The 17,399-nt window shown below is 41.7% G+C and overlaps 1 protein-coding gene across 3 annotated transcripts in view; it reads right to left on the reverse strand.

Moving 5' to 3' along the window:
• DNAJC6 (DnaJ heat shock protein family (Hsp40) member C6) overlaps positions 1-17,399 on the reverse strand; it is a 167,591-nt gene that overhangs the window by 50,655 nt on the left and 99,537 nt on the right. For all 3 annotated transcript variants that reach the window (XM_040232663.1, XM_040232664.1, XM_040232665.1), the window contains exons 2-4: positions 5,594-5,744; positions 4,317-4,366; positions 4,061-4,209 (exon numbers count right to left, since the gene is read on the reverse strand). In XM_040232663.1, coding sequence (XP_040088597.1) covers positions 4,061-4,209; positions 4,317-4,366; positions 5,594-5,744 — 350 coding nt within the window. The remainder of the gene's footprint in view (positions 1-4,060; positions 4,210-4,316; positions 4,367-5,593; positions 5,745-17,399) is intronic.

Below are 17,399 nucleotides of genomic sequence, written 5' to 3' on the forward strand. Positions count from 1 at the left end.
TCAGTATGTATTGTAAATATTATTTCCATTTGTCTTGAGAACATCCTGGCTTCTTTCTCCAACTAGGCTGAAGTGCCTTGAGAACAAGAATCAAATTTTCATTCGATATCTACGTATTCAACAATACTTGGCACATTTGATCATCTGAGAAACCTTGCCTAGCCAGGCCAGGCATCACTCTAGGCAGCAAATAAAAAAACGTGCTCTCTGCTCTTTGACCCGAATAACCACAATGGTGTGATCACTCACCTAGAGCCAGACCTCCTGGAGTCCGAAGTCAAGTGGGCATTAGGAAACATCACTAAGAACAAAGCTAGTGGAGGTGGTGGAATTCCAGCTGAGCTATTTCAAGTCCTAAAAGATGATACTGTTAAAGTGCTGCACTCAATATGCCAGCAAATTTGGAAAACTCAGCAGCGGCCACAGGACTGGAAAAGGTCAGTTCTCATTCCAATCCCAAAGAAAGACAATGCCAAAGAATGTTCAAACTACTGCACAATTGCACTCATCTCACAGACTAACAAAGTAACGCTCAAAATTCTCAAAGCGAGGCATGAACAGTACATGAACCGAGAACTTCTGGATGTACAAGCTGGATTTAGAAAAGGCAGAGGAGCCAGAGATCAAATTGCCAACATCCGCTGGATCATCAAAAAAGCAAGAGAGTTCCAGAAAACCATCTACTTCTGCTTTACTGCCTACGCCAAAGCCTTTGACTGTGTAGACCACAACAAACTGTGGAAAATTCTTAGAGATGGGAATACTAAACCACCTTACCTACCTTCCTTCTGAAAAATCTGTATGCAGGTCAAGAGGCAGCAATTAGAACCAGACATGGACCAACAGACTGGTTCCAAATTGGGAAAGGAGTATGTCAAGGTTGTATACGGTCATGCTGCTTATTTAACTTATATGCAGAATACATCATGCGAAATGCTGGACTGGATGAAGCACAAGCTGGAATCAAGATGGCTGGGGGAAATATCAATAACCTCAGATATGCAGATGACACCACCTTTATGGCAGAAAGTGAAGAGGAACTGAGGAGCCTCTTGATGAAAGTGAAAGAGGAAAGTGAAAGAGCTGGCTTAAAACTCAACATTCAAAAGACGAAGATCATGGCATCTGGTCCCATCACTTCATGGCAAATAGATGAGGAAACAGTGGAAGCAGTGAGAGACTTTATTTTGGGGGGGCTCTAAAATCACTGCAGATGGTGACTGCAGCCATGAAATTAAAAGACGCTTGCTCCTTGGAAGAAAAGCTATGACAAACTTAGACAGCATATTAAAAAGCAGAGACATTACCTTGCCAACAAAGGTCCATCTAGTCAAAGCTATGGTTTTTCCAGTAGTCATGTATGGATGTGAAAGCTGGACTCTAAAGAAAGCTGAGTGCCGAAGAATTGATGCTCTTGAACTGTGGTGTTGGAAAAGACTCTTGAGAGTCCCTTGGACTGCAAGGAGATCCAACCAGTCCATCCTAAAGGAAATCAGCCCTAAATATTCATTGGAAGGACTGATGCTGAAGCTGAAACTCCAATACTTTGGCCACCTGATGCGAAGAACTGACTCATTGGAAAAGACCCTGATGCTGGAAAAGATTGAAGGCAGGGGGAGAAGGGGATGACAGAGGATGAGATGGTTGGATGGTATCACTGACTCGATGGACACGAGTTTGAGCAGGCTCTGGGAGTTGGTGATGGACAGGGAGGCCTGGCATGCTGCAGTCCATGGGGTTGCAAAGAGTAGGACATGACTGAGTGACTGAACTGAACTGCTCTTTGAGGGCAAGTGAGAACAGCCCAAGGCAGGTGTTCCACGTTCAGTTTCTGGTTCCTTTGGTAAGACTGCTAAGTCTGGTCACAAAATATGTGCTTATACTAATTGATGCCTTTCTTTAAATATCTTTATAGAGATTGCTTTTATAAATCATATATGTATATATGCATAATCATATATGCATATATTAATATGCATGAATACTTCTATAATGATATTATATCTTTATTTACTTCCAGAGGGAAAATTTTCCAGACTATCACAAATATTTCAAGATAAAATAAAATTTCTATGGAATATTATGCAGGATGTTTCATGGTCCTTCAATTATTAAAATAATGGCATTTTGTGTATAACTGAGTCACTTTGCTATAAAGCAGAGACTGGCACAACACTGAAAATCAACTATACTTCAATAAAAACAAAGAAGGAAGAAAATGATGGCACTGAGTTTTTAAATCAAAAAGATCAATTCAAAAGATTTGTTGAATTAGAAATAAAATATCTACCCACATTTTTGTGGATACTAATTTACTTGCTCTCAATAAGGTAATAGATGGAATGAGAGTTGGAAGGGCAGTTAATTATAGTGAAATTTTAAAGAGCTGCATTGAAAATCTGTTATAGAATGGGAATTTAGAGCAAACCACTTGAGAACAGTTTTGTCAGTGCTTCTCAGAGAGTGGTCCCCAGGGCAACAGCAGGAGTATCCAGGAAGTTGTGAGCATAGCAACTTCTCATCATACCCCTCTGCTGAATGTTTAAAAGCCCTCTAAGAGTTTCTGATGTACATTAAATCTTGAGAACCACTGGGTGACCTCTTGCCTTATTTGGATCTGAGAAAAGAGAATCCTTCACAAAATTCTCCCTTATCTTATTGAACATTAGGCTAGGAAGTGGTCTAAAAGAGCATACAGAATAATTTCCAGATTTTACAGATCAGGAAACTGAGGCCCAGAGATTATTAATGGCAACTAAAATTTGCAGCAAAATGCTTTCTGGCATCAAAACTGAGATCCTTGATGCAGAGTAAACACAGCCAGGTATTATTTTGCATATTTGAAATCAAGTTTCACTTTTATAGGACTTCCCTGGTGGCTCAGACAGTAAAGAATCCATCTGCAATGCAGGAGACATGGGTTCCATCCTTGGATTGGGAAGATCCCCTGGAGAAGGAAATGGCAACCCACGCCAGTATTCTTGCCTGGAGAAATCCATGGACAGAGGAGCCTGGTGAGCTACAGTCCATGGTGTCACAAAGAGTCGGACATGACTGAGTAACTAACAGTTCACTTTTACAGGGTCCAATGTGTAAAAAACCCTTTCTATTTATTCAGAAATACAGATGCAGCTGCAGAACCAATCATAGCTAAAGGCTAAGTTGAGATATTTGAAAGTGTTCCTGAGAGAGAAAAAGCCTTATTATTTTAGTGAGTAAACCAAATTCAGTGGCCAGAAATATTAGACTTGGCATTAGATTCAAACCAAAGCCAGCTCTCATCACTCCTTAACCAGCCTGAAACTAGAACTCTCTGCCCAGTCCCAGAAGCTCCTTGAGAGGATAAATCAGTTTTCCAGGTAACACTCTCAGCCCAGAGTAAAGGCTAAGTTACCCCACTTCTCTGTACCTCAGTTTCTCCATCTACTTCAGAGGACTGTTGAGGGAATTAATCATATATTGCATGTAAAGTTCCTGGCACACTGCAAATGCTCTAAAAATGTTGCTCCCAGTGTCACCACTATAAATATGAGCAATCGCATCACCAGACCCACAGTGTGGACTGTTTACATGCTATACCTCACTTATGAACAATGTGCCTCTACCAAAAGTCACAAGCCATTTCCATTAAAACTGGCGTGTCTCTACTGGTCCCACCACATTGCTTCAACGTGATGCCAAAGCAGCAATAAGGAAGGGTGAAAGGCATCATTAGTGCTCCAATATAAGGGTCTCCAACTGCCCCATGGAGCAGTCCAATCTTCACTGAGCCACACAGCAACGTGCCCTAACAACTGAGCAACCAGTCACAGCTGATTTGAGGCCCCCAGTTAGCAGGTACCTCACTGACAGAGAAACTTTCCTGCAAACATCCTTACCCAAGGAAAAGCTTCAGAATATCTTATAGTAGCCTAATAAGAACTTTACAGATAGAGAAGTATAGATAGTACATAGTTTTTCAGCTCCATGTGCCTAGGGGCAAAGGCTTTGAGAATAGCTCTTCAAGGGTAAAATACCCTGTTACGTCTTTAACCTTGTGATCAGGTCTAAAATTCCTTACCCTGCTGTGAAACTTGGCAGTTCGATAAGACTTGGGCGACAGATTGTACACCGTGTAGTGGTCAAGATGTCTGGAATCCAGAAAGCTTCGAATATCATCAACCTGATTCCTGAATCCTATGTCAACACTGTCCAGAGGAAAGGACATCACTGGGAAGGTTAACATAGAAAGAAAATAGGTTAAACAGGCCTGCTGTCACAATGGGCAGCAGTTGAGAGCTGAGCCACTGAGCCATTAATAAACGTGAGGGACTTACCAATAATTCTGGAGGTAACATAAGTGAAGTCTAAATCTCCCTTCGTGTAGCTAAAAGCAAGACAGGAAAGGGCATTCATTAAAATGATCCAAATATCCCAGATCTCCCTCTCTCTCTCTCTCTCAGTCACCTGTGCATCATATCCCAGGATATTTCCATCCAGTAGCCATATTTTGATTTCCCTCAAGGCCATCTTCTCTCTGCCAAGGAAGCATTGTTGACAAAAGACAACCCACACCCTCAGAAGCACACATCTACCCCTCCAAACGGGGCACCCCAAAATCCTTTGTAGATGCCACTTCATGAACAGAATCCATCTCAGAAGAGAAAACACTGCTAATTTATTAACACTGATTGTCTCAGCCTCTTCACCTACAGGAAAACAGTTCCCCTAAGTGTCAGCAGCAAGGGGGTAGAAGAGGAAGTGATGGAGGGAAAACAAAGGACCCTTTTTTGAGGCCTATAAGGTGCTGGTTGGAGACTGAAGGTAAAGTATAAAATTATATTTGAACAAAAATTAAAATACTGATTAATATACCAGACTACACACATGGATCTCTGCTTTAAAACAACATTTTGTAACTAAATGGCAACCCACTCCAGTATTCTTGCCTGGAAAATCCCATGGACAGAGAAGCCTGGCAGGCTTCAGTCCATAGGGTCACAAGGAATCAGACACAACTGAAGCGATTTAGCATAGCACAGCACACTGTAACGTAAAAGGAACCTAGAACTTTATAATTCCTAATACTAAAAAAGAATTCATATGGCCCACTTGTAAAAGTTTCATACAGGGGAAGGGTAGGAAACTTCTCCCAGTAAATAAATTTTAAAGGGCTATTAAAACATAAAAACAAAATTCTGTTTTGAATACAATCCTTAAGGACTGCTTACTTGAATTGCATGTGATTAACTCACTTAATTCTTGAACCACTAAAGACATAAATCTTAGCAGGGTATAAAAGTAGAGCTCTGAGAGGTTAGTTAATGTGCCTTAGGTTAACAAGGGCAGGTACTGCGTTAGAATCCAGGATGATGGATTTGAAAGCCAAGGATGGCAACCACTATCCTCTAATGTACCAGTAAGCCAAGTCTTCCTAGCCTGTGCTTGTAGCTTCTCAAAGACTCAGTCAGATGACTTCAATGGCATTCCTCAATCAGACCCCATGCAGCTGCATCGCAAAATTGATAGTCTTTGAGCCAGATAAGCAGTTGGCAGGCAACCAGATCCTCTGGGGGCACAAAGTCCGTTAACGTAAAGGGAAGAAAGCACATACCTGGTAACAGATTGTATAACTCTGGAAGACGTGTCTTTGAGAGTGTCTTTCAAGTTGTCCTTTAGGTTGCTAAAGAGCCTCCCTGCCCCTCCTTTCACCATGTCAAAAAGACCTCCACCATAGCTGGGCTCCATGTCTGGAGATGAGGCACCTGCCAACGGAAATCAGAAAAAGAGGTAATAGCAGAAAAAGAGGTAATGGGTTTCCCAGGTGGCTCGATGGTAAAAAAAAAAAAAAAAAAAAAAAATCTGCATGCCAATGCAAGAAATGCAGAATGCAGGTTCAACCTCTGGGTCTGGAAGATCCCCTGGAGAAGGAAATGGCAACCCATTCCAGTACTCTTGCCTGGAGAATCCCATGGATGGAGGAGCCTGGCAGGCTACAGTCCATGGGGTTACAAATAGTTGGACACAACTTAGCAACTAAGCATGATGAATATGTGGCATGAATGAGGACTATGCCTTTGTTATTAGAAGCTACCCTGTTCCCATTTGGGGAATGTTTCTTAACATAGCATACTTAGTTTATCAAGATTGATACATGAAGGAAGTAGGAATCTGTGCAGAGGAAGCTAATATAAACAACAGCCAGGCAGGTTGTACAGACCAGCAGGTATGAGTCTGAGTCCCTCTCACCTGAGTTGTGGCCCAGCCCTGCTGCTATTCCTAACTGTAAGAACTTCGGAAGCCATTCTAAGCCTCTTTCTTGCTGTCTATAAAATTGGGATAAAAATAATGCCTGCTGCTAAGTCGCTTCAGTCGTGTCCGACTCTGTGCAACCCCACAGACGGCAGCCCACCAGGCTCCCCCATCCCTGGGATTATCCAGGCAAGAACACTGAAGTGGGCTGCCATTTCCTTCTCCAATGCATGAAAGTGAAAAGTGAAAGTGAAAGTGGGCTGCCATTTCCTTCTCCAATGCATGAAAGTGAAAAGTGAAAGTGAAAGTGGGCTGCCATTTCCTTCTCCAATGCATGAAAGTGTAAAGTGAAAAATAATGCCTACTTCATCAGAAAACATTAAATGAGTGTATCTTAAGCTATTACCATAGTATGTGCTATACTAAGGAGTCAACAGATTGCGGCTATACTATTTTTATGCTGCACCCTGAAATTCCTATGTTGATATTTTTCATCTTTGTTTACTTTTCAACTCTATGATGACAAAGGGCAAGAATGACATCTCTTCTTTTTTAAAAAAAAAATGCAGTATTTGTTGTATACTTCAAAATATGTTAAGAGGATAGAGCTCTGGATCTCAGGTATAGTAGAACACAGGACCTCACTTAGCTTACAGGATCAAACCTCTGTAACTCTGACTCTGTTGCTAAGTTTCCCTTCATACCTCCCTCAGGACAGGGGGATGGAGGTACATCTGTGTTCCAACCTGATCAGTTATTTTAAGTGACAGGTAGATACATGCATGTAGACAGTGGTTAAATGTGTCTGTGGAAAGTCTGCAGAGAAAATTTTAAAACAAACAAACAAAAGAAGATGGATCTCATGTTAAGTGTTCTTACAAAACAAAAGCAAGCCACACAAAAGAACACAGGAAAGTTTTTGGGGGTTGTGGTAATAGTATCATGACTATATGCATATATCTAAACTCATCAAGATGCATACATTAAATATGATGATGTTTTATATATCAATGATACCTCAATAAAGCTTAAAAATTAACTGCCAGACAAAGGAAAGCTGGAGGAGGAATTTATAAATGAAAATGTCTTAAAAGACCAATCAACCACGTACAATGCATGGAACTTAATCCAAACAAACCATAAAAAGTTAATGACAATTCTCTACTGGTCCAGTGGTTGGGACTCTTGAGCTTCCACTGAAGCGGACACGGGTTGGAGCCCTCAGCAGAGCCAAAAAAATTACATACATAAATAAAAAGTTAATGACATTTATGGGCAATAAGGATTTGAACAATTAACTGGGTATTCAACATTAAGGATTTATTGTTAATTTTTAGGTATAATAATGATATTTAGTTATATTACATGTAGTCCTTATCTTCTAGAATACTGAAATATTTATAAATTTAAAATTGCAGTGCTTTATATTTTAAAAAACAAATAGAGAATAATAAAATATTCATGTAATAAAACCCTGAATTGTTAACATACACAGCACTATTTGCTAGGTATTATTTTAAACATCTTACCTATGCTCACTCATCCCAACAGCATACTTATGAGGTAGATATTATTATTATTATATTATTTTTCCATTTCATACTTCAAAAAAACCAAGGCACAGAGGTTAAGCCACTTGTCTAAGCATATATGGCTCATCGGCTAATAAGTCTTGGGCAGAGTTTGGGATTTGAGCCCTATGCAACCTGGACAAAAGTATCCCTCTTTCTTCTCCTAATACTATCTTGAATTTAATATTTATCATTCCAAATAATTTCTTTAAACTTTTCTTATATATGTAGGTATCCATAAGTAATACATTAATATTATTTTTCATGTTTTCAAACTGCATTCTCCTTAACACTTAGTATGGTCAGACTTTAACATTTTTACCAACCTGATGAATGAGACACATCTCCTTTTGGTCTTATTTGTGGTTTCCCTAATTATCAGAAGAGGAGGTATCTTTTGTTGTGTTTACTGGCGAGGTAGTTGTTCTTTAAACCATACTTCACTATATCTACTAAACTCCTTCGAGCTGTAGGAGTTCAAACACATACCTATAAATACATGCTGACTATAATGTGCTTATCTGTTGATCACAAGAGCTTTTGATGGCCAAGACACCATTAGCCATCTATTTGAAAACAAGGCTCTATTAGAAATTGCAAAGAACAGTGAACAGACACATGAAAAAACACTTGTAATGTCTACCACTTACCGAGTTCTCTCAAGCACCAGAAACTCCACTTGGACTTTTATGTTACTACAGTTTCAGGTTGTGGGAGATGAGGAGGGTGTTTATTATCCCCATTTTAAAGGCAAAGAAACAGAGGCTCAAACAGGGGTAGCAACTCACCTAAGATCTCAGCTAATGAGCAATAGAGCCAGGGATTCAAGCGCAAGTCTGTACCATTCCAAAGTCTATGCCACCTCCACCATTTCACACTCCTCCACAGCTCCATTCCAGTCCACAATTTCAGCAGCTGTATTCAGGAGGATCCTCACCTGCCTCACACACGGCCGTCCCTCTCCAATTCTCTGCTCCTCTCCACCCCCCGCATGTATGCCTCTCATCTGGCTGCTCTCAGCAGCAGCTGTCCTCCCAACAAGCCCTCTCACAAATCACTGCATCTGTCAGAGCAACCAAACCAATCTCATTACTCCGGCAGCTGAGCCTCTGTCGCCCCCACTGCTTCACAGCCCTACGTAATCGCCAGGAGCCAGCCCAGTGAGCAGCTCCTCCTAGGCGAGGGCTAGGGCCACAGATCTAAGAACGTTCTCTTGTGTTCGGCTTCTGTAAGAAAAAGGGCATATTATTTCCCTTTAAATACATTCACACATAAAAGTCTGTATCGTATTTTCATTTTAAATACAGCAAGGATAGAGCAACATATGCTTATAAATGCTCATTTCCACCCCAAGTTACCATTCTAGCCTGAACACCCTTTTCACATATGATTGTTCTAAGAGATGACACCAAATTGATTATTCAGACCTCTCTCTGACTCTCAATTTCATGCTGGAATAGAACTCCAAGACACCAACCTATTAAAAGATATAAATATCCTTGATTATCTAAAAATCAGGCTCTTATCATCACTCAGGCTGCATGCTCTGTTCATTAGAGCCTTGGAACCCTGCAGAAACCAGAACCATTTGGCAGAGCTACAACGTCTGTAACCTCTATATACCCAAGTTATATGTCAAACTAACCAGGACACAAAAAAGAAAAGAAAGACACTATCTGACGTTACAGGGCTTTGAGGAGGGTATTTTGGCTTTCCCTAATGAGCTATATGAGTTTCAGAAGCACAGACTCTAAAAAGAATTTTGGAGACTCAGCTTGTTAAGAGGAAAAGCAGAAAGTCTTCAAAAAGTGACATAACAAAGAGAGAAACCGTGACAGGCAGGAGGAAGACAGTGACTAATAGGGGTTGACAAACCACAGCCCACAGGGCAAACCCTGTCTGCTGTCTGTTTCTACAGTCCGTGAAATAACAATGTTACCACTTTTAAATGATTGGAAAAAAATTCAAAAGAAGAATAATGTTAAACACAGTTAAAAACTACATGAAGGTCAAATTTCAATGTTTATAAGTATAGTCTTAGTAGAATACAGCTATACTCATTCATTTACACACTGCCTATGGCTTCATTCATGCTACAATGGCCAAGATGAAGAGTTGTGATGGAGACCTTATGGCTCATAAAATCTAATGTACTTACTATCTGGTCCTTTATAGAAAAAGTTTTTTAATCCTTGAACTAAATGGTTGAAAGATTCTGCATTCTTAGGAATCCAGATCTTGCCACCTCTAACACTTTTCTAAATGCTTCATGCAAAGAACATACACCCTGGACTTAGAAAGAGTCTTTGGAGATTTGAAGGTATAAGAGGGTGGGAGCAGGGAGGTCAGAGTTGAGAGAGCATGAGAATGCCACCCCAGGAGAAAGAGTCCAGGTCTGTGCCCCTAAGGCTCCAGGTAGAATTCTTTTTTGTGATGTCTTTTCATTTTAAAATCTAATCCCACCCAAGATAAGCACAAGAGAACTGCACTTTGACCCCTGTGTCATTTCTAAGGATGTGATAAACAAGTTTTTCTTGGGATTCCTAATGTTTAGGAAACTAGAAACATCAACCTATCTCTCCCAAGTCATGAGAACTCACCATGGCTATGACTTGACCTGTTCTTACTCACAGAGTGACATCAAATTTATCTCTCCTGGGAGACAGTCTCTTCCCATGGGTCTATTAGTCAGCTGTTTGCTCATTTACTTATACTAAGTATCAGTCCAAAAAAGATTTGAGATGATCTGATAATTATTTAGAATTTAAAAAAATAAATGTATTTTTCAGTTCAGTTCAGTTGCTCAGTCATGTCCGACTCTGCAATCTCATGAACCGCAGTACACCAGGCCTCCTTGTCCCCCAAACTCATGTCCATTGAGTCGGTGATGCCATCCAACCATCTCATCCTGTCATCCCCTTCTCCTCCTGCCCTCAATTTTTCCCAGCATCAGGGTCTTTTCCAATGAGTCAACTCTTGGCATCAGGTGGCCAAAGTATTGGAGTTTCAGTTTCAACATCAGTCCTTCCAATGAACATCCAGGACTGATCTCCTTTAGGATGGACTAGCTGGATCTCCTTGCAGTCCAAGGAACTCTCAAGAGTCTTCTCCAACACCACAGTTCAAAAGCATCAATTCTTCTGCACTCTGCTTTCTTTATAGTCCAACTCTCACATCCATACATGACTACTAAGAAGACCAGAAAAATGTTAAGGCTGGTCTTAACTGCCTTAATGTAGCTAGAAATAAAAGAAAAGTAAGTGTGGGTATTTTTCATAAACATCTAGTTGATTTGTTAGCTGTGGACAAAACACCCTGAGAAACACTGTGAAATAAGAAGGCAGATGTTGACAGAGGCCTTATCTTGGAAAGTCCATAATGCACAGTAGGCATTCCCCATATATGCTTTCACTGCTAATGCAATATACATATATGCTTATGACACTCTAGGCTGCATATAATTTCACTTGGTAACCCCTAAGAAAGGATGTTCCTCCATAAGGAAAAAGAAGGTATGCAAATATTTATGCATAAAGATGTTCACTGAGACTTCAATGGTTAAAAATCTGCCTTCCCATGCAGGGGACGTTGGTTCGATCCCTGGTGAGGGAACTAAGATCCCACAAGCCATGGGGCAACTAAGCCCACTTGCTGCAAGACAGCTGAGTGCTGCAACTAGAGCAGCCTGCAAGCTGCAGGCTGCAATGAAGACCCGGTGCAGCCAAAAAAAATAAGATGCTCACTGAGGTATTGCTTGCAATGGCAAGAGACAATAAAGGATGTATTGTTCCACAGTAAGAGATTGATTGAGTATCTCTAAGAATGTAATTAGCTCCTAGTTATTAAACTAGCTATTAACATCACTTTGTAGAAGAATACAGATGCTCAAAACAAAAGGCTAAGTGAGAGATAAAGAGGATACAAAAACACACAGTACAATCTAATTTTTGCAAAAGAAAAATATTTGAGTTTAGAGAAAGAATTCAGATGATTTAATAAACACAAACATAAATAATAAACATAAAATAAGAATTCAAACTTTCTGAATCGCTGGCACCAATCTAAACTCTTTATGCAGTGTGTGCTCAGTCGTGCCTGTCTCTTTGTGACCCCATGGACTGTGGTCTGCCAGGCTCTTCTGTCCATGGGATTTGCCAGGCACGAAGACTGGAGTGGGTTGCTATTTCCTGCTCCAGGGGATCTTCCTGACCCAGGGGCTGAACCCAAGTCTCTTGCGTCTCCTGCATTGGCAGACAGATTCTTTACCACTGTGACACCTGGGAAGCTCAAATTCTTTATACTGTGCTCTGCTTAGTTGCTCAGTTGTGTCGACTCTTTGCAACCCCATGGACTGCAGCACGCCAGGCTTCCCTGTCCATCACCAACTCCTGGAGTTTACTCAAACTCATGTCCATTGAGTAAGTGATGTCATCTAGCCATCTCATCCTCTGTCGTCCCCTTCCTCTCCCGCCTTCAATCTTCCCCAGCATCAGGGTCTTTTCAAATAAGTCATTCTTTGCATCAGGAGGCCAAAGTACTGGAGTTTCAGCTTCACCATCAGTTCTTCCAATGAATAATCAGGACTGATTTCCTTTAGGATGGACTGGTTGGATCTCCTTGCAGTCCAAGGGACTTTCAAGAGTCTTCTCCAACACCACAGTTCAAAGGCATCAGTTCTTCAGTGCTCACCCTTCTTTATAGTCCAACTCTCACATCCATACATGACTCCTGGAAAACCCAAAGCTTTGACTAGACAGACCATTGTTGGAAAAGTAATGTCTCTGCTTTCTAATATGCTGTCCAGGTTATTTATAACTTTTTTTCCAAGGAGCAAGCATCTTTTAATTTCATGGCTGCAGTAACCAGAGGGCTCAGACAAACCTTTTGCACACCAGGACCCAGAGACCCCACAGAGACTGAGACAGAACTGTGCTTGAGTGTCTCCTGCAGAGGTATGGGTCAGCAGTGGACTGCTGCAGGGGCAGGGGCTCTGAGTACAATAGACCGGGGTATGGCATAAGCCATCTTGGAGGAGGTCACCATTAAGCGCACCATAGAGCCACCAGAACTTACACAGGACTGGGGAAACAGACTTGTGGAGGACACAAACAAAGCCTTGTGTGTGCCAGGATCCAGGAGAAATGAGCAGTGACCCCACAAGAGACTGATCCAGACTTGCCCATGAGTGCCCAGGAGTCTCCAGGGGAGTCGTGGGTCAGTGGTGGCCTGCTGCAGGGTTGGGGGCACCGAAAGAAGTGTGTGTATAGGACGTTTTGAAGGAGGTCACCATTATCTTCATTACAGCCACCATAATTTGGCCTCAGGTCAAACAACAGGGAGGGAACACAGCCCCACCCATCAACAGAAAATTGGATTAAAGATTTACTGAGCATGGCCCCGCCCATCAGAACAAGACCCAGTTTCCCCCACAGTCAGTCTCTCCCATCAGGAAGTTTCCATAAGCCTCTTATCCTTCTCCATCAGAGGGCAGACAGAATGAAGTCACTCAGTCGTGTCCGACTCTTTGCGACCCCATGGACGGTAGCCTACCAGGCCCCATCCATGAGATTTTCCAGGCAAGAATACTGGAGTGGGTTGCCATTTCCTTCTCCAGAGGATCTTCCTGACCCAGGGATTGAACCCGGGTCTCCTGCATTGGAGGCAGACGCTTTACTGTCTGAGCCACCAGGGAAGCCCTTAGAAAACCACAATCACACAAAACTAACCAATCTGACCACATGGACCACAGCCCTGTCTAACTCAGTGAAACTGTGAGCCAGGCCGTGTAGGGCCACCCAAGATGGACGGGTCATGGTGGAGGGTTCTGACAAAACATGGTCCAGTGGAAAAGGGTATGGCAAACCACTTCAGAATTCTTGCTTTGAGAGTCACATGAACAGTATGAAAAGGCAAAAAGGAGAGATAACAAGTTTCACAGAAAAAAAGTAAGTGAAAAGACTGACGCACCCTATGCCAAACAAAGGTTTACGAGTCAAACCCACCACACTCAAAATATGGTGCTTAAGTCAAAACAGGGATAGGAGTCAACTTCTGCTACTAGCTGGATGTATGGCCTACTGAAATTAAACAATTTATCAGGATCTTGATATCCTTATCTGCAAACTAGAAGCTTTAATAGAATCTCACACAGGATCTCAGTGAGGATTATATAAGAAGAAGTTCTACAAACTCTCAGCACAGTGCCTGGAGTGTTGTGCACACTTATTAAATGATAGCTACAAGGTGGCTCTGGGGAATGAAAAGAATAAAGCCCTGAAAATGCTGTCTCCAGCAGAGTTAGCAGCCTCAGCAGTTAAAAAAAAAAAAAGGCCATGCTGTTCAGTTTCAGGTTTGATGAAGACAGACAGCACGGACATGTGCGACAAGGACAGGATCTCTTTCTAGAGTTTCTGCTACAGCACATGTTAATTCTTCACATTTGACAGTCCAGAATCATCAGCGTTTAACAGAGGTGAACCTCTTTATAGACCTGGGGTTTCCTCTTCCCACCCTGAGGTAATCTGGTATGAAATATGGGGAACAATTATATGCTGTTTGCATGACTAATATTCAGGTTCACACAGAATCAAAGATACTGGCTTTTGAAATACTGAAATACTTCTGTACTATTTGGCACATAACATGAGCTGCAAAACTATAAGTCACTTGGTGACATTGCACAGCAGTGGCCCTAGACATGGACCAGTCTGGCAGCTGCTCAACAGACCAAGGGGCAGAGGCCTCGGTGTGTGCGGCATCCACCAGCAGTTCTAAAGGAACTCGGCGCTGGCAGGCACAGGTCACAAAGCAGGTGAAGTCAGTGATGCTGGCTTTGAGCATCCGAACCAGGAAGGACCCTCAAAGTGCAGCACAGTCCTGACATGTCAACAGCACACTCAGGCCTTCTTGTACTGAAATAATGTGCCTCTTTGACAGTCAGTTTATCAGGGATGTTGCAGAAAGGACCCGACGCCATTCCCTACATCAAGCCAACACTTGTAAATGGAGATCATTTAGCTAGTGAAAAAGATACTCCAGAGAATGTCCCAAATCAACACAAAAGATGGACATTTGAATGATAAATAATGTGTGCTATAAATACTATCACATAGTAAACAGTTATATGTGCATATGTCTATTTACTTGTTTAGAGACTATACTTTATACTATATATTTATATTTTATATTTATATATATTTCATACTTTATATTTTAGAGAATATATTATATATTAACTTATCTCATCATGATAGTTATTAGATTTTATTATCACTTCTGATACCATCAAACCAGTATATACAACATTTCTGCACCCACTTTCAGGAGTTTGATAGGAGGGGCAACCCCAGCTCCTCACAGAGCTATGAGGCCATAACAGAATCATAGACTCAAGGTGTCAAAGAAGATGGAAATGGATGATTTGTTGAGTCTCTTTCAGTTGTAAAATTCTTGGAGACTATCATCATTGTAAAAAGGTCGTCTGTGAAGCACGTGCCCTAGACTAGGCACACTGCTAGGCAGCTTCCAGACACTACTAAATTAAGCCTTCACAGTAAGCCTGGTGGTTCTTGGGAATCCCACTGAGGACACTGAGGCTTTGGTAAAGTTTAGTAACCATGGTGGCAGAACGAAAGTGAATCTAGGTTTAGCGGATTCAAAGCCTCTGCTTATTTATTTATTTGGCTGCACTGGTCTTTATGGCAGCATATGGGTTTAAACAAAATTTTTAAATTTATATATATATATATATAGTTGCTGTTCAGTTCACTTCAGTCGCTCAGTCGTGTCCGACTCTTTGCGACCCCATGAATCGTAGCACGCCAGGGTTCCCTGTCCATCACCATCTCCCAGAGTTCACTCAGACTCATGTCCATTGAGTCAGTGATGCCATCCAGCCATCTCATCCTTGGTCGTCCCCTTTTCCTCCTGCCCCTAATCCCTCCCAGCATCAGTCTTTTCCAATGAGGCAACACTTCACATGAGGTGGCCAAAGTACTGGAGCTTCAGCTTTAGCATCATTCCTTCCAAAGAAATCCCAGGGTTGATCTCCTTCAGAATGGACTGGGTGGATCTCCTTGCAGTCCAAGGGACTCTCAAGAGTCTTCTCCAACACCAGTTCTAGTTGAATTATTCAGGATCTAGTTTCCTGACCAGGGCTTGAATCTGGGCCCTCTGCAATGGAAGCCCAGAGTCTTAGCCACTAGGCCGCTACAGAAGTCCCCGAAGCCTCTGCCCTCACCCCCTTCCCATTCTGAAGTCTTGCACAAGGACTCTGTGCCCACTCTTGCCCCTCACTTTGCACCTCCATCCTAGGATGTGGAGTAGTTTGAACAACACAAAATTATTCGTGAATGAGTCTGACTCATGCACCTTAACCCCAGCACTTTGGGTCTTCAGGAACAGGGAAAATGTTCCATACTTCCTCACACCTTCCTAAAATCTTAGCACGATACCTGGCACACAGTAAACACTCAATAAATAGACATGAAACTGGGTTGCTGCAGAATGCAAGAATCAGAGAGAAGATGGCAGAGGTGGCAAGGAGGACCAAACAGATCAACCTTGGGAAAGACTTTGCCTTGGCATTATTATTGTATGCCGCAAATATAACCAGATGCTTTCACTGTCTCCTCGTATTTCTCTGAATTTCTGATTGGAGCACTGTATCATCCAGCACCCACTCAGCATGCTTGCCTGAAAGATGAAGATTTCATGAAACTTAACAAGAGCTGGTTGTATTTCCTGCCTACAGTTTTTATATTCAGACAGATAAGAGAAGCTAATTAAGTAACCATCTCTAGCTCCTCTTTCCTGAAAGGATCCAAGATATTTTAAAAAGGATGATAAGAGTAGAATGAATGAGAAATAGAGTCAAAGTGAAGACCACAGTGAGACTGAAATTGACTCTGCTGTAGAAAAAGGCAAGGCACAGTGATCACAGACAGGCTGGTAATGCTAGGAAAACCCAGTAAAATGGATGTAACATTTTGTTCATTCAGGGATTGATTGTCAGAGTCAGGCTACATTTGTCAATCCAAATTCTACACAGTAAATCCTCATAAAAACAATGCATGTATATGGCTTACTCTGCTTCAACAAATATTCTAAGCACTCATGGTATACCAGGGGAACAGATCTGTCTAGGAGATCTTTACTTTCCAAAACTTGGGCCAAATAAAGAGGTTCCCTTTATAAAACAATAATGATCAAATCTAATGAGATCAGAACCCTCAGTGGAATTCTGAAGAAACAGAAAATGTTCTGCCCACCACAAGGCCTCTCAACTCCAGGAAGTGAGGGACCATCACGTTGTTTTCCTCTTTAACAAAAGGTCAAGGCTTAAATTGCATTAAATAGACTATGACATTTCCCTTCTAATGACTAGTCTTGTTGCCTGGAACAGAGAAAACAACACTGTCCATGATGGAGTACAGAGAAAGCAAAAGACTGCTGGCCTGCAGAAAGAATACTGCCAAGAAAAAAATCAAGCAAAATCTTTTTATCACGTGGGTTCAATTTAATGCAGAAAGGGGAGGCAATAGAGGCCTCAAAGGGTGACTAAGAACCCAACTGTCCTCCCAAACAACTCCTGTGTTG

The sequence above is a fragment of the Oryx dammah genome, unplaced genomic scaffold (assembly GCF_014754425.2).
Source record: "Oryx dammah isolate SB20612 unplaced genomic scaffold, SCBI_Odam_1.1 HiC_scaffold_28, whole genome shotgun sequence".
Taxonomy (NCBI): domain Eukaryota; kingdom Metazoa; phylum Chordata; class Mammalia; order Artiodactyla; family Bovidae; genus Oryx; species Oryx dammah.